Source organism: Choristoneura fumiferana, chromosome 17 (assembly GCF_025370935.1).
Source record: "Choristoneura fumiferana chromosome 17, NRCan_CFum_1, whole genome shotgun sequence".
In the NCBI taxonomy this organism is placed as follows: Eukaryota; Metazoa; Arthropoda; class Insecta; order Lepidoptera; family Tortricidae; genus Choristoneura; species Choristoneura fumiferana.
In genome coordinates this window covers 13,388,724-13,414,700 of record NC_133488.1, presented here as the reverse complement: position 1 = coordinate 13,414,700, position 25,977 = coordinate 13,388,724, and the positions used below count along the sequence as shown (strand labels likewise).

The 25,977-nt window shown below is 36.3% G+C and overlaps 1 protein-coding gene across 2 annotated transcripts in view; it reads left to right on the top strand.

Moving 5' to 3' along the window:
* Positions 1–25,747, top strand: part of Gprk1 (G protein-coupled receptor kinase 1) — a 68,210-nt gene extending 42,463 nt beyond the window's left edge. Inside the window, exons 3-16 of one of the 2 annotated variants that reach the window (XM_074100694.1) lie at positions 2,955–3,028; positions 3,109–3,210; positions 4,865–4,939; positions 5,034–5,095; positions 5,225–5,333; positions 5,834–5,968; positions 15,934–16,099; positions 16,182–16,323; positions 16,791–16,965; positions 17,307–17,407; positions 18,030–18,192; positions 18,514–18,682; positions 22,081–22,325; positions 22,718–25,747. In XM_074100694.1, the coding sequence (XP_073956795.1) occupies positions 2,955–3,028; positions 3,109–3,210; positions 4,865–4,939; positions 5,034–5,095; positions 5,225–5,333; positions 5,834–5,968; positions 15,934–16,099; positions 16,182–16,323; positions 16,791–16,965; positions 17,307–17,407; positions 18,030–18,192; positions 18,514–18,682; positions 22,081–22,325; positions 22,718–22,918 (1,919 nt within the window). In that variant the 3' untranslated portion in view covers positions 22,919–25,747. Of the gene's footprint in view, positions 1–2,954; positions 3,029–3,108; positions 3,211–4,864; positions 4,940–5,033; positions 5,096–5,224; positions 5,334–5,833; positions 5,969–15,933; positions 16,100–16,181; positions 16,324–16,790; positions 16,966–17,288; positions 17,408–18,029; positions 18,193–18,513; positions 18,683–22,080; positions 22,326–22,717 lie in introns of both variants that reach the window. The other variant, XM_074100693.1, reaches the window with a different exon arrangement.
* The last annotated feature ends 230 nt before the right edge of the window (positions 25,748–25,977 follow it).

Genomic DNA, 25,977 nt, shown 5'->3' with positions numbered 1-25,977 from the left:
CGATTTGAATGCGGTTTTTTTTAGATTTGAAAGCAGGTTTTTAAGCTTTTTAACCAAGAGTCGTGGAATAGTTGAGCTTTCATATTCATATGCATTTATTCATTGAAATTCATGCTCATTACATTATTACATGATGCATCTAATACCTCTAATAATAGAGTGCATGTGCCGATATTTTTGACCACCTTGGCCGCTCCGAAATATTTGATGTCGACTGTACCTACATGACACCGTTAGGGTGTAGAATGGAATGCAAATCTAATATGCTTTATGATTTGCATAAGAAATGCGTGATTGGCATATTTTTGTGATCATAATAGCGATTGTATATATACCAAATAAAATCGTTTGAGGTATGCTAAATTTATGGATGATAATCTGTTTAGTCTACGACTCTACGTGCTATGATGGTAAAAAACGCATTTCTTTCAATTCACTCATCAGTTGTAGCCCCAGTCTTTTCTTATTAAAACTAACATTAATCTTAAGACTATGACTAGAATTCCGTTTACTTGTTGTTCTGTTTTTCTGTCTTTTCTCGGTTTTAGTTTGATAGTCGTACCTAATTTACTAGATTGACAAGAGTTTGGTGTGTCGTGGAAATCTGTGTAGTTAGCAACGTGATAAAAATATCAGCCCCAATGTTAGCATGTCTGTGTGTGGGTGTCCGATATTGCAGTGGAACTCCGAGATGAGTTACAAATGCAATTTACGGTGGCTCCACTTCGACGTGCAGTAAATAACTTTATCGGCTGCAGTGGACATTGTCGAAGCCTCTTTAACTAGGGCAGAGGCTAGTTACCTTTGTGTGAACTAGTTTTAACCCTCCGGAGATGCTTCTATTTATCCGCTGCAGTTTTGTTTTGTTCTCCTATCATGATTTGTAATCTATTTATTTTATGTGTTCACAAGTAATGGGTAGCTTTGTCGTTCATATTCAACGATAAAGCAAATTTTAATGGTGCGGTGATTTTGACCATTCTTGCATACTTTGCTTGGCCTCTTCTATAGTACTATTCCGGGTGATGTCGGTAATCTATTTTAGATTTATTTGTGGAGCGATCTAATAAACACTGTAATTGATATAATCGCGTCAGCAACAGCAACGTGGGCATATATGAAAATAGGTGATGTATTTGAATAATTCTGTATAGACATTTGGAGGTCGACACGACATGAATGGCGAGTAGGCAGGCATGCGTGCGCCGTTGGTACTTGAGAAACGATTTATCTCACACTTGGATAAAAATAAAATCTTCAAACTCATTTTGCACATCTATAAAGTAAACTAACCTAATTCGAGATAAGTTAATTTAATATCAAAAGCATTTTGCTGTGATGGATATATTTTTTGAACTAAATGATAATGTTTACTTCTATAGTAATTACTTTGGTGACGATTTTGCGCTATAGTAATATTTCCAAAAAATCATTCCCTGACGAATTCCTCCTAAATTGTTTATTATCCTACTTAATGAAATATACCTATAACATTTTTTCTAAATTTCCGTTACTGCGACATAAATACATAATATACATGTAGGCACATAGAGCATAGAAAGTTGACTTGTACACTCATAGAAACTGCTTCGTAAATTACTTATTATTTTAATTAAAAATTGTTTTTCTTCTTTTAAGAAAGAAAGAAAATACATATAAATATGATTAAAATAATTACTATCACTATTATTAATAATTATTATTACTTATTTATTTTATTATTTTGATTATTTGATTAAATATTGATTATGATTATTTTTTATGACTTAAATTCGGGTTTTGTTCCGCGTACCTTGATTCTTCAATTCTCAAACATTATTCTCTAGTCGTCTCGTGATCATGACGCATGCAACTGTGCCGCAATATCGAGCTTCTCTAAAATCAAGGTACGTGGAACAAAGACCCGAATTTAAATCATAAAATTAGTAATGACCGCGATAGTCTAAAACAATGTTGTTTTTCTTCATAAATAAATATCAACTGACGGTCAATGTAGACTTAGATTATCACTCCAAAATAAGACGTCCTGTGCTCTAATTTCTGAACAAATTATTTTTGACGGGATATAGATAGACGAGCGAGTCACACTCGCCATGAGGGCTGTCTGCCTGACAGGTGGAATATCGCTATGATAGATGACGTTATCGTAAAGTCCGTTTGACATCTGTAACTAAATGAGCCAATCTCAAACTAAACGTAAGACATCCAACAGTTACACGCCCATTCTGGCGTCAGTTCAGTCCATCATTCTGTTTTTCTGTCATTCACATCGGATTGACGAATATTATTAAATACATTTGATTTTCATCAGTGTGGAATGATACATATGTATAATATGTTCTTTTTATGTGTTTTGTGTGTACAATGCAATGCATAACATTGACGTGACAAATTAAAAAAAAGTCCCTTTTTTTGCTTATTATTTGTAGTGTACAATGATGAGTTATTTTATTGTATTGTAATTAACATCAAATTGGTTTATTTAAATAACTTCATTAACCTGCTTGTAAATTAGGAATATATTGCACTAGTGTACCTACCATGCATTAAGGATTGCTTAATTTGACCTGAAAAAAAAAAAGTTTCCATTAAGGTTGACGGATAAAAAAGTACTAGTTATGTTTTGAAGAACCTAATCTAAGTGCAAAATTTTATTTTGGTTAATAGTTATCAGATTCATTTCCGTGGACATGGACAACCCAGTCGGTTAGATACGTAGACGGAGTAGACAATAGCCTAAGCAACCTAAGACCTTACAAACCAGACGCGTACCACCTGTGATTTGATATTGATGGTTTGACGTAAACGTACGCTACCATATCTTAACATTCGAATGCTAATCACCCGTTACGAGTAGCACTCAAGTGTGTAAATTAAGCCTTCAATTCATTTCAATGATTTGACGATTACTTAACACGTTTATGCTGAGCGTACCTTTTTTCAATTTGTTGCAGGTTATCTATTATTTAAGGAATTCTGTGAACAGACGTCAGAAGAACCAGTGCCACAATTAAAGTTTTACGAAGAGGTAAATTGGTAACTTACATCGCTATGCGTTTTTTTTTGCTATACTAGTGCTAGTTTTATTAAAAATTATTATTTCCGCAGATTAAATTATATGAAAAACAAGAATGTCCCGAAGAGAGGCGGCGGATCGCAAGGGATATTTATGACAATTTTATAATGAAAGAATTATTAGCGCACTCACATGTGAGTATACATTAGGTATATAATAATTTTACCCGTATGCATCAAACAGGGCAATGGTAGATTCAGATGGCACCAGATTTTACGACATTTTGAACGACAGCTTACTGATTACCTAAGCTGAAGCCGAACGACAAGCCTTATATGCAACCCGGGCGAAATTACGAAGCGTCCGCACCGCACTCCGCAATAACGAACTTAATCCCAAGCAGCCGGCCCAACGTGTGCGATCACGTGTTCGGGGGGAGTTGCTGCTATCATGAATCGTGGCGTATGCCTTTATTCGTTATCAATGATCCAGTTGTTACTATTGTGTATGGTTAGAATTGTAAATGAAAGCTTTAAAAGTAACGACATATTTATTTATCGCTGGATACCAAAAAGTGGTCGATGATTTGCAAATTTTGAACCCACGACTTACAAACTTACAAACAATATACGAACGTTGTAAGCCAAATAAAAGCTTGTAAAGACAATTGCTACTTATACAGCCCGCGGTACGTAAGTGTAAGCTAACCGTTCATTTCTGCGCATGTGACAGTCGTGTACGACAATCAGCGCTTACGCTTGCCAGGCCCGCCCGCCCCGCGCATCGCTCAGTCCCCTACGATTCTTTATTTTGTATTCTGCCCCTCAACGGTCACCGCTACGCTTACGTACCACGGGCTGTACGTACCAGAGTAAATTCCTCGAAATCGTAAAATTGTTTTCAATATCTTTGTGGCGAGTGATATTATACATTGATGCATCAATATTTGAGCAATTATGATATGAGATATTTGTCCACGCCATTATTGACTTGTGGTGCGTCGTTAGGTTGTAAAATTTTTAGTTCAGTATCATCGGCCTTGAGTATTTCATCCGGTCGAAGTGACGGGTGTTTGTATAATGTGCCTTGTCGGTGGACACTGTTGGCTGGCTGCCCAGTGCCGCCGCTCGAACCTTCAATTACTTACATACAATCATCATGGCTATTCCTTTACTCCATGTAGTGCCAGCTATCTAAGCGACGTTTTTGAGTTATATACCTACTTACATGTTTTGAATCAGTGCATTTTTCTCCGTTGTTTGAGCTGTGTTTACAAAAATTTAAGCACTTTTTTGGCGCTTATATAGTACGTACAGCAAAACAGGTCTCGTTTCTGACGCCGTCATTCATCTAAACGACACAACGTAAGACTAAATTAAGGACTTGATTCTCGATGATTCTTGAAGTGTAGGTATGTCGATTAAGGCATTTCGTTTTTCCACCACGGTTTTGGTTCTGTCATTGGACCTTTTTTCATTATATATATTGTCAGAATAATAAAGTTGTTTATTGATATGCTGCAAAAAAATATGTAAGTCTATTAAAGGAGGTAGTATTTTTTTTTTTCGAAAAATAAAACAGAGATTATTGTCCTGCAAGTTTCACAAAATGGCGTCTGAAATCAATTAGTCTTTCAACCGACGATACTACTTTATTGTCTCTAACAAGTCCTCCACGATCTACGAGTAATAACGTACGTAACTGATATTTATCCACCACTAATTCACTTCGTTACGTAACTCTCAGGGCAGAAAGTTATGTAATTATCTATCATGACTTATCATATTGCCTATTATTCTTTGTTTGTCGTCACTATTAAATATAATAATGTCGATATCATTGTTGCAGGATTATTCCAAAGAATGTGTAGCACATGTACAAAAATATTTAATGAAGCATGAAGTGCCGCCAAATCTATTTGAGGTAAATTAATATGCGCTATTTAAATCACAAATAATAATTAATCTCGTGGAAATGCATTGAAAATTATGAATTAAATATATATTTTTTGTTTTAGCCATATATCGAGGAAATTTTTCAACATTTACGAGGAGAGCCGTTTAAAATTTTCTTAGAAAGGTAAATAATTTATCATTATTAATCTGCATATTTATGATTTGATGGTTTCCAGTTTAACAGTTCATTATCCACTATAATTATATCGTAATACGCAACAGTTGTAAATAATGAAGCTGACGTTTGTTGCAGTGATAAATATACAAGGTTTTGCCAATGGAAAAACTTAGAATTAAACATTCAGCTAACAATGAATGACTTTAGCGTACATCGTATCATCGGTCGAGGTGGTTTCGGCGAGGTGAGTTCTGTTACTCTTAATTTCAAATGTGCTTTACTTACATAATGTTGAAATATAAGACAACATATAGCTAATTAATAAACGATGTATTGCTGTAAGGTTTTGATAAACAGTGAAAATAATTGTCGACTAATAATATTTGAATGTATAAAACATACTTTGATTGACATATAGAAATTACACACTTCGAAAATTAATCACGTCTTCATTCACACATGGGTTGAATGCTTTAGCTTTCTAGACAGTCTTTAGCTTTGAGCTTAAAATTTCTTACAGATAATGAACCAAAACTTTCCGAATAAATTAAGCTGTATCTTTTGTATTCCGATATGAAAATAATAATATTTACACATATTTATGCAAAATCCACAAGAATAAATTTATTCCAACCGTTCGGTACTATTTGAATGTGTAACTGGAATATATTTGGAAATGCACCAAGCCACGCTGAAAAGTCTTTCGAACTTAGCGTTATATCGTAATGTGGAATCTTGTTTTAGGTTTACGGTTGTCGGAAAGCGGACACGGGCAAGATGTACGCCATGAAGTGCCTCGATAAGAAGCGCATCAAAATGAAGCAGGGGGAGACGCTCGCTCTTAACGAACGGATTATGCTTTCTCTAGTCAGTACAGGGGTAAGTTTAGCGAAGTTTTACCAATTTCCTAATCTTACTTCACAGATAGATGCGACCAGTTTAATGGAATTTGTCAACGCTCTGCGAATTGTATTACTTGTTAGCTCGTAGCTGTTAGCAAACGTCAATCGTGATCTACTCGTTTGACTACTTAAAAAATATTATTAGGTTCTAAAATGTTAAAAACACATCAATAAGCGGTCAAATCCATTTTTGTTATAGCTCCAAGAACTGGGACTAGCGTTGACGTTAAACGCTGCAAACAATTAGAAACAAATTTAGTTAAATGACATCAGACAAATCGAGTTCAATTAGTTGAATCTCCAGAAAGTTCCGAAGTAATCGGCGTGATTATGCTACCGTTCCGTCTCTCAACATCGTTCTTTCTCGTTTAATATCAATCGAGACTTGATTCCCCACGTCTACCTCAGTAGCAATTCAAACATTGTGTTGAGTGATAGATTGTGTCACACAACATTTCACCGCTTTGTCCTACTCGTGTCCGTATAATAACGTAGGTGGTGTACGAGTAGGTACTGGCGGTCTAAATCCGATTCATGGGTCTGATTGTGTGCTTGTCGTAAAATATATCCCTCGCTACTAACAACGCTCGTCGTTCGTTACATTGTTATTGACACGCCGGCATTTCCGTCGGTGTTATTGTTATGAATATCCCATCTCTGATTTTTCATATTGATACCGAGCATGAAACAACCGTCCAGCACCTATGTCAAAATGAATTAATTAACACAACTGCTATAATTTTACGTTACCAATAACTATAAAAATATTGAATCAGGGGCTTGCCGTTTGTGTACATTGAGCATGGGCACGATCTTAAATCATAAACGACTTTTTCGTGCGAAAACAGCCGTAAACCGTAGAGCCAATGGCCTGTAATAAATATATACTACGGACTCAATACGAGCGAAATTTTACTCTTGAGATACTACCCAAAGTCCTGAATTGTATCTCGTACAAAATAGGTTAAGGAAGAAGCGCTAGTGCGCAAACTCCGCGGGAAAGGGCTGAGTTGTAATGTTTATATTTATGCTTATGATGAGTTACTTGGAATGTACTTAACTGCAATACCTTGTATTCGCACGTTCAGCTTTACTTTATTTAGCTCGGCTGCGAAGCGACGCCGCCCCTCTATCACCATAATTTCGTTACGGTGCCCCATATGCGCACGGTAATGAAATCATATCGCGCACGTTTTATGTAAAACTATGGTAAAGTTATTGGTACCTATCGAGTACAGTTACCAAAGTTACAAAAACTTACGAAAACGCATATATTATATATAATGTGGTCTCCACAGTGAAGGCGTTAACAGGCGAAAAAGACTTCCGGGGTGCAGTGATATTTATTCCTATGTACCTAAAGCATAGGTTTCGACATCGCTGATCTATTTTTAAAATTTTTTGAAACGAAAGTTAAATAAATATTGATTTTGTACTGTGCATATAATCTGTGTGTACAATACATATTGTGTATTTTTTTTTATGTACAGTCTCGGTCATTAATATTTAATAAGTACAGTTGTATTTCATATGGCACGGCATGGCAGTATATTTGTTAACCCCACAACTTTATAGCAATGTTGTAATGCCTACTATGCAAGTACAATATTGATACGCCTCTTGTATGTTTAATATGTATTTAAGTATGTATTTACTATATAAGTATGTTTATCCGTTGCCTTTTATGTACAGTCTCGGTCATTAATATTTAATAAGTACAGTCACGCGCTTTCATATGTAAACGTTTCCTCATTACCTAAAGTTTACATACTCAAGGTTTTTTTAAACTAAGTATCCAATTTCTATTAAAATAATTTACACGGTAGTTATTTCCATTTTTTTTAAATACCTATTGGTGGCAATTTCTAAACAACGCCAAATTGCCACAATATAGTAACCATATATATATATATATATGTATTTAAAAAAAAACGTTATTTCGATGTCAAATTTTGGATACTTATAATATTGCGTGTACATATTTTTGGAAATGAGGACACGTTAACATATTAATTGCACGCGACTGTACCTACTCATTAAATTACGCGCAATAAGTAGGTAGGTATTTACTAAAGCGGGCATTAATTTTTAATGTGTATGATAAACATACAAAGATAATATGTCAGTGAAATGATATCTTACACTCAAACACATCGTTTGTTTAACATCAGCGTATTGTGATATTCATATATGTTAGTTAGTATCTAACTGTAATATTTAGTTAAATGTTAAAATTCATATCACTTGACCTATTTATTACTTTTAGGGGCTGTTACACCATCCATTGATCAGTGTTAACTAGCGGTTAGGTGTGATGCCGTCTCTATTTGTTTTGTCCGAATAGACGGAGACGGCATCACATTTAACCGTCGGTTAACGCTAATCAATGGATGGTGAAACAGCCCCTTAATGAACTGTTTTTTAGAAAAGGACCTCCGCAAATTAACGCCTGATTCAATAAATTTTTGAGAAGATACGTATTTAAATAATCTTTAACAGTAAAACTTAACTGAACATAGAGAGGCAAAGAATAAGAAAAATTAAAAAATGGGTGGATAGAATGGATTGGAAAATGGATGGATGGATCGAGCACCTTCTGACCCCATCGGGCATCAGTCCTGCGAGCAATGTGCCCCACCCACTGCCACTTCAGTTTCGCAACCGACTGAAACGATTTTGATAAAAGATATCTGAGAAACATCGCTAGAAAACCTAATTTCAAATAAAAAATCGGTCCACCCGTTTAAGATCTGCGGTGCCACAGACAGGCAGACAGACGCACAGACACACAGGTTTCAAACTTATAACACCAGTCGGGGTTTAAAATTCAAGGTAGATTGTTCGTCTTCCAAAAACCCCAAAAAAAAATTTCAAATCGTATTAGACATTCCCGATAGCCCCTATTTTTTATGGCAAACGAGCAAGTGGAAAGAAATCACCACCGCCCATAAACATCTGCAACACCGATTGCAAATTGCCACCTAGAGCCTAAGATCGGCCTCAAGTGCCAGTAATTTCACCGGCTGTCTTACTCTTCACGCCGAAACACAACAGTGCAAGCACTGCTGCTTCACGGCAGGATTAACGAGCAAGATGGTAGTAGCAATCCGGGTGGACCTTGCACAAGGTCTTACCACCTGCATATAACTAAGAATAATAAGAATTGCTCATTTAAAGATATAAGGTGATAAGTTCAGAATGCACCTAGCTAGGTTCGTAAATACATAGATAGTTCGCCTCGTTCATGTTCCAGTGACTGCTGTCGTAATTTTATATACAACAAAACTGATACGAAACCGAGCGAAAACGCGGTCGAAAATTTGTACGTGTAATTATCAGACCTCCTTGATATGTCAGTACGCCCTTATCGTAAAATATTACTATGAAAATAATGTAAAGGATTAGATAAAATAGTGTCGATTATCGATTCTTCTTCCGATTCCTATCTATCAGAACAAAACACCGGTGCTCAGCTACCACCCGTATCCCTACGCCATACAGAATATAGCGCGATATGGCATCGGGAACATAAACGATATCCGGCCAATTGGACTGAAACGAATTGACTCGCCCTCAATTTGTCGTTGTTGTCCAATCAGCTTCCGCTGCATTTTGTTTTACCATTTCAACCTATTCGATGGTTACCTTTTCCATTCCACTATTTTGATCAACGCGAAAAATCTTAGTGCTATTTTTTCATGACATAAATTCCAGATACAATCCGTGAGCTCTTAGGAAAACCTTCGGGTTTCGGGGGAAATCGGAAGGATTCGTTACTAGATAATGACAATTGTCTTTTTGACTTAGTAGCAATCCATCACGCGGAGAGTGCACTCGTTGTGTTTTCATTCATTTATATAGAGCAGTTAAAACCACCACTTATTTGTTTAGTTTATTTTTTGAAAATTGATTTCGTAGGCAGTAAACTTAAATAGGGTATTTCTGTAAATAGCCAATAACGGGAAATTATTAATATTTTTTTTTTAAAGAAGCTGAAAGATTCAAATATTTAAATATTGTAAATATTTTAATGAGGTTCAAGAGCAACGAGGATTTCTAAAAGTACATTAAAAAAATATTAAACGAAGCAGACCAAAAAAATTAATTTGACATACCCAAGAGAAGTAGACACAGTATAACAGCTCTATATACTTCCAAACAAAAGTAGTGTGTTAAAGCGTGGTGTTCTCTATTTAAATTAAGGATGGAAGAATTCGAAAATGCTGATTTTGTTTTATTTGTTACATGATAAAAAGTCATATTGTATTAAAATTAGAAAAAAGATAAATAAGCGTAATAGTATTACAGTAAGGTTTGTTTTGTACTGATGGTTATTCTTTACATAACTTTTTACGATAACTTTGAAAAGTTTTGCAAGTAGATAACAGAACAGAACAGCAATATCACGATCGCGTGTCATCGTCAATACTAGAAGAATGCTTCTAAAATCCGAAGGTTTTTTTAAGAGCTCACGGAGTGTATGTAGGTGTGCGTTGTTTGTTACATTAAAGCGTGATTTAACACTTCTTAACAACAGCTACGTAGCAAAAATGAACAGATTTAAAGAATAGAGATTTATTTATACCTAATCGATCGATTATCTTGCAATCAAAAAAGGGACTATAGTCATCATCATCATCTCAGCCTATATATATATACGTCCCAGTGCTGGGCACAGGCCACCTCTCAGGATGAGAGGGCTTGGGCCGTAGCGACTATAGTAATTTAATTTAAATTTATCAGCCTTAAAAGTTTAAATTATAGACAGTAAAAAGTAATTATATCTTGCACATAATATTTGCTTTTTTTTCCCTGGAAATCCTTAAATAATCTGTAATAGATTGTCGCAGCTCGTAACCACAAGGGCTAATCCTACTTGCACGGGTAGTAAAACAACTTCCCACACCCCCGCATAAGACTGAGAAATTCTGTGAACCTCTATCGGCTATACGTACTTATTCATTCTTTTGTTTCTCGTGACCTGAAACGCTTCCCTCAAAGTTTAACAAGGCCAACTGAAACAAAGTTTATAAAACGTTACAAACAGTCCGTGGTTACGAACTACGTGAATGTAGGTATAACTCCAGTCAAATTGTGGCATGAATTATATGTTAGGTTGACTATGCTTCTACAGTTTATGTGCTTTGCGGTGATGTGTGACGTTTTTATTTAATCTTTATGTAGTGTAGTCGCGTGGCAGTTACTTTTATTCATCATCCCTGCCCAGGTCAATCAAATTTGGCATTTGACTCTTACCATTTAAACCTAACACATCAAATGCGAATCGTTGTCTGTTTTATTTCTTGCCAAAAGGTTTATTTCTAATCGAAATATATCATCTTGAATTATGTTTGTCCATTTATATCTAAACCCGCTAGGAGAATTTTTAATTAAGTACCTAAATAAATACCTATAATTTTCGAACTCCAGCCGAACTTTTACTTAGGTACAGGTTAAGAACTCAAAAAGCTATAAGCTCTTTCCCTGAGGAAAACTTATGCGTTTAATAGATTTTTCTTACAAAAGTTCTGCTTTGGAATTGTAATAAGTGTCTAAGTAAATCTACGAATCGAATATGTACAGGATCATTCTACGCAGGAAGCACTAGCTTTTGTCTGTTTTATAAAAATATAAAGATGTAAAAAAAAGAAGTTTTTGTTCAACACAGACTTCTTTAAAGAATAGGCTAGTAAAAATACAATTTTTCAATGGTAAAATATGACAGAAACATATACAGAAAGCAAAGTTTCCCATTCCCTAACTGATCTCCGCGCCTGGAAAGTGAAACTTCATATAAGTATGCGGGTTCTGCGTGCACTCGCGTGTAAAATTATCGAATTCGATCGAGATTTTTACGGTTAAATGCACTTTACATCATTTCGGTCCGCGGATGATCATAACTTTTATTGGCGGTCGACCGACCGGGCGCCGCCGCGTCGTCTGTCCGTCGAAGAAACTATCGCAGGCTAAACTATATTATAGTATAGCTGTTAAGACTAGACGGATAGGTACGCCTCGCTACTACACTATCGTGAAGTATTGTTATCAAACATTTATTGGGCACCTACTGATTTACGCTCTATACATAAATGATGAACTTGACGACGTCGGCTAGGAATACCGTGGGAGAAATGGAGCAGTTTTCCTTTCCGTCCGCTCCATTTTTACCTCTTTCACTTGATAAAAAGACTGTTTTGTACCTTTATAATGCATGGTCGAGTAAGTGAACCTTTAAATTACGCTTCAGTTCTGAAATATGCGTAATTCAGTACACGTTCTGTAGGCACATAATCGTTATCTCGCTGAGCGGCGCTAATACAGTCCCAGTACTAGTCGATTATCTCTTTGTACATATACATATTAATGCCCCGTATAGTAATACAGAGTAGGTATGAGTACATGCTGTATTGGGTCTGACAATTGAGGCCATCAGCAATGTACCGAAATGCATTAACGATTGCCGACTGACGGACATAATTAACATTGACATTGATTGACTTTTTCAATTCCGAGTTTTAATGCCTTGCTTTTCACTGCGTTACGGACCTTTATTATATATCTACAGTCGAACATACTAATGTTTTAAGTACGGACCTATGTTGTGTTTTTGTTTGCGGTATGTGTACGTAATCTACTAACTGGTACCTGCAGCCTTAACGTTAGTCACCCTAGTCAATAGTCATTGTCTGTCTAGGTACAATAAAGATGACTATAATGTGTTTGTTTCTCTGCTGTATTTTCTCTCTGTCTTTAAGGTCCTTGGTACTTAATCATTATCTTTCGCATTGTAATTTTTAATCTCAAATAACTGTTTATGAAGTACATTATCAGGCAGGAGTTTAAAAACAATACCTATCTACTACGCCGTAAAAATAGACGCGGATTCCAAATATTGATTTTATTACAATCCAAAATAAAAAAATAATAAGGTACTCACAAAGGAAGACTTGGTACTCACAAAATCTATTAAATCAACAAGACTATATGGGTGCTACTGCTATTGCGGTTCATATACAATACATCATCCAACCTTAATATTATGTAGGCGAAAGTAACTTTTTCTGTATGTGTGTCTGTTACCTTTTCATACTTAAACCGCTGTACCGATTCAGATAAAAAGTGATAGTTTAAGACTCTGGGAAGGGCGTAGGATGGTTTTTATGCCGAAAAATTGCTTAGTTCTCACTGGATAGCGATAAAAGAATTCCCCACGGGCGCAGTTCCGGGCACCAGGTATATATATAAATATCTCTTGACTATAAAGTTTTGCAATTGCCTGCTATCTTCGTCAAAACGATTTTTTACGGACTTCAAAAAAGGAGGTTATCAATTCGGTTGTATTTTATTTTTTATGTTTGTTACCCCAGAACTCCGTCATTTATAAATCGATTTGAAATTGTTTTTTTTTCGTTCGTCTAGGAATCCCTTCGATTAGGTCCCCAAAGCGCCAAACCAGGATCTGATTATTGAATTTTAAGAAAATCGAGAGAACTCTTAAAATATTGTAGGGACACCTATTGTAAATTGGATATATTTAGTAGTAACTAGTGCATTTGCTCTTGAAAATCATCATTTGGTGAAGTGGAACTGAGGATGAAGACCACAGTTGACCATCGGAGTTACTACTCAATAACAAGTATTTCACGGGTTGAATTTTAATTCCTTTAACACAGTTGCTAAGCAATTTATGCTCCTCGTAATGCATATGGTAAAATGGAACGGGTGGTGTAGCACCGGGACTCCTCAATAATGAACGTCTCTGCATCGGAAAAAGCAATCTTTAGTAAAAGTTGACGAGCAGTTGCCATTAAACTATTGTATCTTAGATTTTTTACACTAAAAAGCGTAAAAAAAAAATTGAACTGACTACAAAAAACCATGAAAATAATTTTCTACCAGTCTGAAGTCGGTGCCTCACCACGAGCCAGCAGAAGTAATTGAAGCCTAAAATATAGTGCGTAGGTGAGGTAGACGACTATAGGTTCACACTTGCTGGCTCGTGCTGAGGCACCGACTTCAGACTGGTAGATAATTATTTTCATGGTTTTTGTAGTCGGTTAAATTTTTTGTTATAAAATTTTCTGACGTATGTCTTTTTAAAACACTTAGGGGCTGTTTCACCATCCATTGATTTGTGTTAACTGACGGTTAAATGTGATGTCGTCTCTATTTGTTTTGTTCGAATAGACGGAGACGGCATCACATTTAACCGTCAGTTAACACTAATCAATGGATGGTGAAACAACTCCTTAGGGTCTGATTCACCACTTGTCGACTAACTTTAAGTGTCAGATAAAAGTAATGCCATCTTTGTTTATTTGGACATAACGAACAGAGACGGCATCACTGATATCCGTTACTTAAAGTTAGTCGACAAGTGGTGAAACAGGCCCTTAATATTACTCATTATTTCTTGAATTAAAGACCATGGCTGGTGTTATTTAGATAAACATGCTATTAATTTCATGCATACCTATGTCATTACACACATTTCACATTAGCATGCAACTAAGAAGAAAAACATGAGGAGCAGCATGATGAGCTTTGAGTCGTGTTTTAGAGGTGATTACATTTAACAAGTCGGTGCCAGTGCCGGTCCTAACATAAAGTTTAAAACAATATTAGAATAGTCGTGTCGAAGTGTAATGCTATTTGGCGTGCAGTGTAATGCATCAGAATCGCCGATCCACTCGATTGTTCCCGTTCCACACGCGACTGCCCACCGGCCACCTACACAAAGGGAATGCATCCATCGCAATGCACGATTAAATATTTCCGCTTCCCATAATACAACGGCATTTCGGTAATTCATTGGTATAATGCGGTTAATTCTATTTGCATTGTGAACTAAACTTAGCACCGGCCTCGCGCCGCGTTTACGTCGATTATGTTTTGTCCCTAATTTCAAACCAATTAACAAAATGATCTTTGTTGACTTTCTTTGTTTGAGTTTTAATTTTCATGTCATGACATTCTGGTGCTGCGTTAGTGCAAATTACGCTTAGAGTAAATAATCGTTCAACTCCTGTTTTTTATTTCTTAATTAAAACGCATTACTACCTACTTCGATTATGGCGGTAATGTACCTACTTGATAATCCGACAGAGCCTTACAATGAGGACAGCATAGTTCGGACGGGAAACAAATAAAATTACAACCAGGCTTTATATTTATATATTACCATACCAACCAAAGAAAAACAAAATAAGCACCAAAAATCAATGTCTGAAATTTGAAGAGGATTACCGACCAAATTAATTAATGCAGGTTGCGTTGCATACAGTGAGTAAGTTGGTAGGTTAGGTTAGAGCCTTTAAAACCTCAAACAGACTTCAAATTAAAACTCAAGATTCGTAAAACTTCTGCAGCGGTACTGCCTACCACTTATAGAGGGAGTTTTACCTTACATGTGCTGTCGAAAAATTGAATCGCATTCGCATACCAAGTTGGAACCCTTTCACAATCAATTTCACAATGATTACTTAGCATATTTATGGATTTTCTCTATATGCCTTTGTTGCTTAAGTATATTGTGGTGTTCCATAAAGAGTCATTGTATTGTATTGTAATGTCAACTTGATATTTACAGCGAAAAGGTTCCACCCTGGTACGTAATTCAATTTCTTCGACTGTACATAAATATACTTCATTCAATCACTTCAAATATGTTTCCTCGTCAGTACTTGGCTACAGTCTCGGAGCTAAATCTCCCGACTTAGCACAAAACATAATCCTTCCCCGGCATCTGTCTGTACGTTTGTCGGATATTCTGAATCCTCTGAATGGATTTTAAGTGCGGTTTACACTGTTTCAATCTTTTCAAAAGGAAGTATTATATAGTGTTTTGCAATTATAAGTACGAGTACCTACCTACATAGAATTGTTATTTCGTGGTAAGGAAAATAACAATACTTACGCGTATTCATGACCTTACTATTTCAGGTGGATTGTCCTTTTATTGTATGCATGACGTATGCTTTCCACACGCCCGACAAACTTTGCTTTATCCTGGATCTCATGAACGGAGGTGACCTACACTATCACTTGTCGCAGCACGGTGTTTTCAATGAAGCCGAGATGAAGTTTTACGCCGCTGAAGTAATATTAGGTATTCCGTCGTTCTCTACTTACTTGTATCAGTACATTTTGCAAAACGAATGTAACTTACCACCTTTGTTTTTGATGTAAAGGTTTGGACCACATGCACAAACGTCACATAGTGTACAGAGATCTGAAGCCAGCGAACATATTGTTAGACGAGCACGGACATGTACGGATATCTGATCTCGGCCTTGCTTGCGATTTCTCTAAGAAGAAGCCGCATGCCAGCGTGTAAGTAACTTAAACAAATAATTCGATTTGCATAAGTAGATAGTTCGTCTAGCGATCTTAGCGTTTTACAGCTATTGTAAATCATGTAACTTTAGCTAGACCCCTTTGACTGGTAGATATATAAATCCAACTGAATTATGGATGAGTACACGATGTTTTCGGCTTTTCAAAAAACAACTTTAAGAAATATATTACTTCAATAATACATGTTACTGGGAAGAATATAATTAGCATTAATAATAATAATAATATTAATATATATATAATTAGCATTTTAGTAAACGTTTGGGAATTCTTACAATTTCTTTTTTTTTTATTAAGCAACCGGCTTTGCAACTTGTAAAATTATCAAGCACATGAGCTGAGCACATGACAAACTTACAAAATAAAAGTTTGCGTACACCTAGGACGTCAATAAAATGAATGAGCTAACTCACAACTGTAATCTAAACTTTCATTGTTAACAGGGGCACCCACGGCTATATGGCTCCGGAAGTGCTTTCCAAAGGCACAGGCTACGACTCTTCGGCTGACTGGTTCAGCTTCGGCTGCATGCTTTACAAATTGTTGAAGGGCCACTCACCTTTCCGCCAGCACAAGACTAAAGACAAACATGAGATTGACAGGATGACGCTCACAATGGTAAATATCCATATAAATTCACAATGCCCACTACCCTATGCCCTCTATTCAAGTAAAAGCAAAGATTATTTTTCTTATTCAATTTGTCGACCAATGAAGTTTTACCTACTGCACATGAAATTGAATATAAAAACCTTGCTTTCAGTCCAAGCTTGCTTGGAATGTTTCACTATAAATAATTGACAGAAATTCCAACTTTGTACGATTAATTTAACTGCATAATGGTACATGGTACACATTAATACACTCCCTATAGCTCGTAAGAAACTATAATTAAGTGTCAACATTCAACAATAGTAACGATGGAATCATGTCTGCAATAGAATTACAACGTCTTCCAGAACGTGGAGCTGCCGGAATCGTTCAGTCCGAGTCTCAAGAGTTTGTTGGAGGGGCTCCTACAGAGAGACATCAACAAGCGTCTCGGCTGCAAGGGGCGGGGGTGAGTGGTCTCGGTGGTGGCTTGTAGGGCGCCGGTGTCCGTTTTCGTGCTTTACTTCACCTTGGTAGCTGGTAGCTTTACTATCCCCTTTTGTCTGTAATTGGTATCAGGAACTTGATTAACAGATAAACTGAATGCATTTAACTTACTTACTTGCCCTAAAATTAACAGTCAGTTCATCTATTAATATTTCTATTTATATTGTGTACGGTGCGATGTTTACAATACCATCCTATGGGCTTGCGGAATCCGAGGTTGTATAAAAAGAGACGTGATGTGCCATGAATATAAACTACTCATTATTCCTGTATGAAGTAATATGAATGCAACAATTGACGTATTTTTATGTTCGTCGTGTTTTCCTTATTACATTAAGGTCGCGTGTTCTCAAAAAAATTAAATATTGAAGTAATAATGTCCAGGTTGCCGACGAACAGAGAAATAAGATTGATATTGGTGTCTATGTCTAATAATATCTGTAAACGTGTAACAAAAAAGCATTTATGGAAGAGCCTTCAGCGATTTACGATGTAGTTCCCATGAGATGTATGTTTTAATATCGCATGTCGGGAATTGTTCCCTCGCGTTAACGATCAATGTAATTATAAGTTTATCCTTCCAGCGCCGATGAAGTGAAAGAGCACATGTTTTTCGCGGGCATCGATTGGCAGCAGGTGTACCACCAAAAGTATACGCCGCCCCTCATCCCTCCACGCGGTGAAGTTAACGCGGCCGATGCATTTGACATCGGCAGCTTCGATGAAGAAGATACCAAAGGGATTAAGGTAGCATAAAATATTAAATTTCAGGGATAATACAAACTGTATGAACTGCTTTAAGTTTTCTAAAGTATGTAATATAGTAATGCAGTTTTCATATACATTTTTGAAATAATTCTAATTGTAAATCATAAAGGCAAAGAAAGGCATGCCATTCGCTTGGATCAAACGGAAATTTATCAAAAAAAGGAAGAACCTAACCATGCGGATATATATGCTCTAAATCTTATTTAGTGTGAATTCATCTTTTTGATAATGCTCACCTGTAAGGTACGCTGTTTTCCTTGAATGGTGGATGAGTCATGGGTTTTATTACAAACATTTCAGCTTACCGAATCAGACCAAATGCAGTACAAAGACTTCCCACTGGTTATATCGGAGAGATGGCAGTCTGAGGTTGCAGAGACTGTTTTCGAGACTATCAATCAGGAGGCGGATAAACTTGAGTCCAAGAAGAAGTCTAAACAGAAGCAGAAGTTTGATGCCGATGAAAAAGGTAATATTTTTCAAATTTAACTGATTCATTGAATGTATGATCTGTCCCATAATTCGAGATACTAAAATGACGTTTCATGTGTTACCTGTTTTTTGCGTCTCATAAATAGTGATGTGCCGCAACCGGTTATCACCGAAAGATTTTGTAGGTACCTATGTATGTATGTCGTAAAATATTAAGAGATGAACGGATCCGTTATGTACTAAAATGTAGGGCACTTAGGACATTCTAAAAAGGTAAAATAGGTCTAATAAAAATGCGACCGTTTTCGAGATATTTCACCTTTTATAGATGTTGATGTTTAAGTTTCAATTTCATTCTTTGGCCTCTGTGTATACATATTTGTACGTATTTACAACCATACACTTCTCGGCTTTGTTAAGAGGTTGACTTTTCCGTTTTTTCCGAGGCGAAAGTATTTCTTCGCTGTGTCGTCTATGCGACGAAGTACTTGGCTGCTCAGAGTCCATGTTTAATCAAACAAAACTCAACAAAAACACGACCAAACAAAATTAACAAATAAAAAGTCTATCTCAACAAATTTAACATATAACGTCAACAGCAACAATAACACGAGAAAACGCACTGATCACATCCGATGACAATACGAGTAAAGTAACGAAAATCGGTTGAATACCACTTGAATACGAAAAACATGAACAATGACGTTGTGGTTGTGTGATATCTGAGGGCCTACTCCGGAAACCGAAAATCAAAGTTCGCACCGCAACGCCCCTCTCACTCCCGCATTAAATAGTAGCGTCAGAAGGACGGAACGACACGGACCTCGACTTTCGAACTTCGTAGTAGCCGTGCTGGCCCTAACTACGAAATGCAAAACCCGAACTTCGTATGTTGCCGTCCCGCTGACGCTTATCTCATTCAATACGCGAGTGAAAGGGACGGTGCCATACGAACTTCGTTTTTCTAGTTTTGTAGTAGCCCCTCTGTATTATTTTTAACGTTGGCACTAAGTGATGAACACTGTATTTTTACCTGTTCTTAGATTTTATCACTTTGTGCATTTATATTTACAAAATGGAAAGTAGAATAATGTATGCTATAATGTTATTTTTGCTATCGTAAAATATACATTTTATCGGTTATTTACGAAACCGAAATCATGGAGCAGCACTGTTCCTTTTATGCTGGCCACATTATTTTTACTTTTGACATTTCAGACTGTCATTTTAGTATCTTCATTTCAGGAATAGACCATAGGTAATATAATCAGATATCGAGATTTTCGGGACAAAACATAGTGAGTACATCAGTAGACTGAACTCACACTCACATTTGTTCCTAGACTAATGAAATGATCACTGCCATTTTTTACTTTTCTAAAAACATTGATAGTAGAAGGGTCAATCAACATTTTAGTGTTGTTATTTTGTCCCGTAACCCGTTAGAAAAATATTGGAAATTTATACTACTTATTAGTATGCTTAAGAGAGAGCCATGAAGAAATTGCCGTAAACTGTCACAACTCATAACTTTTAGTGGATTTGTACCCCATAAAATCATACTTTTAATAGGTGACTCAGGAGACGTTACCATGGCAACAAGCTACACTAAAAAGTTTATTGACCTAGAAATAAGAATAAACAAAAAAATTCTTTGATATGGGATTATCCAATAATCACGTGAAGCTCAAAAAGGTGTCGAAAAAAAAATCGGAATATCACAAGGTTGAACGTATGATTTCTAAATCGAAAAACGTGACCTTGATACGCCGTTGCCAAGCAACGATTTTGCCGCCCGCCCGACAACCGCCCGGCTTTTAGCCAGTCGCCGCAGATACCTAGTAGGTACCCGAAAAATGCACGTGATTTTGTGTAGGAAGGGGGAGAAGGTTATTGTAAAACCTGACTACCTATAACCAGAGGCCACCCAGCCCATCAACCCATCATACTATAATATGCTTTGTTAGTGAATTTGTTCTTCTTCACTGTCTTATTCTTCGAATTAGAGGATATTAGATGTATCCGTATTCTATAAATAATAGACACTAACTAGTCTAGGAGAGATTAAAAGATGACCGAGTTTAAGTTGATATACGAATTCTCTCGATTTTGCCCCAAAACTTCCGATGCCCATATATTGTATAAGATATAAAACTTTTGACTACTCCATAATGTACCTACCTGTTTTTGTCTATTGATAAAATTTGATAAAAATAGAAAAGCTATTGCATAATTTATAAAACTAAAATTCATGGAATAAACAAAAGATACTTCAAACCACTACTAGAACTTTAATTGTTCACAAATAATGTTACTATTTTCAGATTCAATGTCCAGATTTTATAGTTAATAATAATAATATCTTGGGACCCTTGCGGCCTTGGGGCAAATTACACCAATCGACCTAGCCCCAAACTAAGCGAAGCATAATAGATAAATATATACTTAAGTACATACAAACATCCAAGACTCAACACACATTTGTACTCATTATACAAATATTTGACCGTCACGGGGATCGAACCCGTAACCGCTAGCTTCGTTACTAACAACTTAGCTACCCGGTCGTCAATAGTATTTTATGCAACTGTATCATAATAAGGGCCATTGAGACACGAGTGCCTTCATAATAGATACGCGAGTGTCTCAAATAGTCTCAATGGCTGATTATGAATAGTTGCATACATAACTTTTTCTACGAGCTCAAACATAAACAATTAATAAATAATGAATACTTACATCTTACTTACATAACCGACAATAAAAGAATTCTTCGATTTTTTAAGGTACTTAGCAAATTACTGCTCACTTCCATTGCCGCCTGTTTTATTTCTGGCGGCATCTACATTGCTGCATCACTTAATTCACCAAAGTCCCATTCTCACAGATAAAAAGTCGTTTAAATATTGATTAACTCTTTTATTTTTTTTCAACTTTCAAGAACTCGTGCAAAAGCAAAACAAATTCACGCTATTTTGAAACTTTTGTTTTTTCACTAATTACAACCTTAGAATGGACCCGGGAACTTTAGGTCATACAGCCAAATTAAATAATGTTGAAATATTAATATTTAATAATAACTGTAAAATTCATTTATTGTCCGTTATGTAAGTATTCATTATTCAATAATTGTTTCTAAAAAGATACATATTTTATTTAATCTATAAAGTCGATTATAATAATTAAGTAGCTAAATAAAATAGAATGGCCATTAGATAATTATACCAGAGAACGGTTTTTTTTTTAAATTTTAATTCCCGCCTTTTGCAGTGCGAAAAAGAACATTGTGAAACGTTTCATAATTAAATTTCAAAGTTGCGATCACACAATGCATCTCATTGGATTACCGATAGCGATATCGTTAGTAGCACATTGTATGTACCTACTACGCGAGTAGAAAAAAGTTATAATGCGTTTACTTGTGTTCTATTTCAGAATCCGACTGCATCCTACACGGTTACATAAAGAAGTTGGGCGGCCCGTTCGCCAGCGCTTGGCAGACGCGCTACGCGAAATTGTACCCTAACCGCCTGGAGCTGCATCTGGAGAACAGCGCCAAGCCGGAGATGATCCTGCTCGACACGCTCGAGGAGGTCTCCTCGGACTTCGTGTCTGTCAAGGGCGAGCAGTGCATTGTGCTGCGGACCAGGAATGATACGAAGATCGTGCTTACTAATGCGGTAAGTGTTGTAATTATTTTACACCAGCCTGTCGCCCGCGACTCCATCCGCGTGGAATTCGTTTATCGCTATCCCGCGGGAACTATGCAATTTTCCGGGATAAAAACTATCCTATGTCCTTCCCCGGAACCCTAACTATAAATGTATACCGAATTTCATCTAAAGTTGTTCAGCGGTTTAGACGTGATGAAGTAACAAACAAACAGAGTTAGAAACTTTCGCATTTATAATATTAGTGGGAAGTGTAGTAGGTGTCATTTTGGTCCCTTGAATTTTAAAATTCACTCTTGGGGATTAAACTTCCTTTGGCTTCCGCGTCGCTTTTGTTTTTTGTTCGGTCATCTTGGTATCAGTTTTGGTTGGCTAAGGCACTCCGTATGGTTTGGTTACAGGACGAAATCGGGCTCAAAGAATGGGCACTGTCGCTGCGGTCCGCGCACAAGTGCTCGCAGGAGCTGCTGGCGTCGATGGCCAAGAAGGCAGGCAAGATCTACGGCACGGACGGGGCCAAGGAGGCGGCGGCGCTGGGCGCCCGGCCCGCGCCGCCCGCCGCCTCGCCCGCGCCCGCGCGCGCGCCCAACGGCAGCAACTAGCACGAGCTTCCCGCGCCCAACAAGGGCGCGAAGATGTTCCGCCGCTCCAAGAGCGCCGCGCAGCTCATCAAGTGAGCGCCGCGCACGGAACATGACGCACCCCACCCCAGGACCCAGGGCACCGCCGGCCGGCCGGCTCCGGACTCCGACTTTATAGTGTTGATGTATCGCGCGATCGGCACGCGGTACTCGTGTAGTGTCTAGTTTCGTGGTTTCCCGTAGCGGACGGTGTCGCGAGTCCCGATTGTGATAGATGTAAAGCGTAGAGTGTACTCTAGTGCGGGCCGGACCGGCGCGCGCGGCCAGCGGGACGGGGGCGCGCCGGCGACCACCGCCTCGATGACTGTAGCGACTTAGGACTGCCAATTATTACTAAACGAATGCTGTTCGCATTTTATTGTTGTACGAATTATTGTGATAGGACCGATCAAATTTAATGATGTATAAACTTTTCGTTTACCTACATTGATTTACAATTGTGGATAGTGATGACTTTTGTAATCATTTGCACCGATTGAATTTTGTAATATTAATGTAACATTCTGAATGTTGTATTTAACTTTGTAGAATGTAATGTAAAAATTTAATAAATTATAAATCGAGTAGATAATCATAGTGATACCCACGTAATATGTGTTTGTGCAATAGATCAAAACGAAACTACATATTTAAGTACTAAATTGAGATGTAACTTACCATTGGTTCGGATATTGATAAATTAGATTGTCTCGACAATTTTCATGCCAATTGAATTGTTCGTTGTGCGTAATTATTAGAAGCTTCGACTTAATCAATTTGTATTCTATTAGAAATTCTAGCACTTTGGTTATAACCTCTTGACTATTGCACACAAATAATAATGTTACGGCTCTTATTTTGTATTGTCTCTGGTTGCTCTCTCGTAAGATTGTTCCTGCTTAATTTTTATTTACGAGTAATGAAACTGTAACAAGCATACTTATATATTAACACATCGGTACTTAAACACTAATTTTCTCTCATCTCTTCAAACAGACTGTTTTGTAATCGGTTTCAGTGTTATTGATAGTGATAGAAAAAATGTAAGTAGTTTTAATAAAAATCTTTTCATAGTATTTAGAGGCAATACTTTTCTAACAACATTTAGGTGTGGTGATTAATAACAATAGTTGTAAAGGCTAATATCGCAAACATTTTAGGAAAATTTTAACGCATGTTTTATGTCCATGATTTTATGTGGGAGTTTATTTACTTTCTTACTTTATCTATACCAACTTGTGGCTAGACCGCATTGAATTTGTATGTTTTATCTGTTTAATATTAACAATGCAATTTGTATGTATAATCTTGTTTCTAAAAATAGCATTCTGAGTCTGATGCAGATTTAGTCAAGGTATTATTTTCATTGACGGTCTATGAGATATTCTAACCAGTATTGTTGCACTATAAAGTGGAAGCTAAAAAAAGTAATACTAATAACATATACGGATTTCACAAGTTAATACATTAACATGCAAAGTGGCTCAGTTATAGTCGATGTATAAAACATATTCACATATCTTTAGCCGCCATTTTATTCTTATTATAAGCTTTTAAAGTATACATTTTATACATTGAGCCATTTTCTGTAGTCTGTCAATCTTTGCTGTGCCTTTTTTTAAGTTGGCAGTGTAACTTAGGCATGCGTGAATAGCTTTGAGAACTTAGGCTAGTTAGGTAATTCTTCAAGTTTATACTGGCCAAAGTCCAATATTAGAGCAATAATAACATTAAATTTATTATTTGCATACTGTGTAGTTTACAGCCGAATTTAATTTTAACTGTTTAAAAGTTTAATTACCCTTGGTCTCCTTTGTTTAAACATAAATTCGGAACCTCCTGAAAAATTATGTAGATTTTCATATTTTTAAGCCATAATTGCTAAAGTAATTGTACGTAATAATGTTATGATTTGTTTTATTTTTATATAAATACATATAATAATTATTAGGTTTAATGTAGGCTCAAAATAATCGTACAAGGAAAAATGCCACAAGACTTGGATTGCGCGAAATAATTAGATCTTTATGGTGGCAAGTGATGGATGACTACATTTTGAATGTGTCGTGGCCGTTTTTCACTCAGTAGAAAATATCGTATTTGAGCTTAGCCTATCTAATAAGATATAAAACTATGTAGATGCTAGTCAATTGGATTTTATTAAACTGTTATAATCAATTAAATGAAGTTATTGTGTACGTAAACTTTACATATTTATTAATATAGTTATTGTAACAGTTTCTGCAGTATTATAGGTTAGTTGTTTGTTTGATTGTAAAACCTTGTTTGTTTTATAACATTTTCTCTTTATTATTTCTTGTAAGCATTTTATGTTACGATTTCTTATGATACGAGAATTTGGATGAATTATGAACATTTTTTTTGCTACCTGGCATTGGAAGTGTTCGCAAGGCTACAATGAACCATGACGACTAGTGTAGGTGCTATTATTTTATTTTACTTAGACCCAAACTATTGTAATAGAAAAACAAGGCAGAGACTGATGAAAGTAGCGTTTAAACTGATTAATAACGATTAATAACGTGAACTCAAAGGCCAAAATATGTGGATCTATTCAACATTCCGTTTTGATAAATTAGTTTAAAATAGTGGATATTACTTGCATTTAAGAAATTTCATTCGTTTCCATTCACTCTGAAGATAATTATGACATAGCTTTAGTCACGGCATTACTTTTATATTTAAATGCCACTAAAACTAGATCTGCATCAGACCAAGTGTTACATACCTCTGTTAGTAATATTTTATTGTGAACCTACATTATGTGTAGTAAATTGTTTATTTAATCAATCAGGAGTTTTAATTAATTGATAAACTCCCTTGCAAAAAAATAGAGCACCTATGGTTTTTGAGATTTTTAGGCATTGAAGCTAAGAAAGTAAGCTTTCATGCACATAAAATACAAAAACCATAGGTGCCCGTTTTTTTGCAAGGGGGTTTATTACTGTAGCTGGTAATGATTATAAATGGTACCCTCCTGGTATGAAAGTTCCTCTTCTTATTTGAAATATGTTTATTCT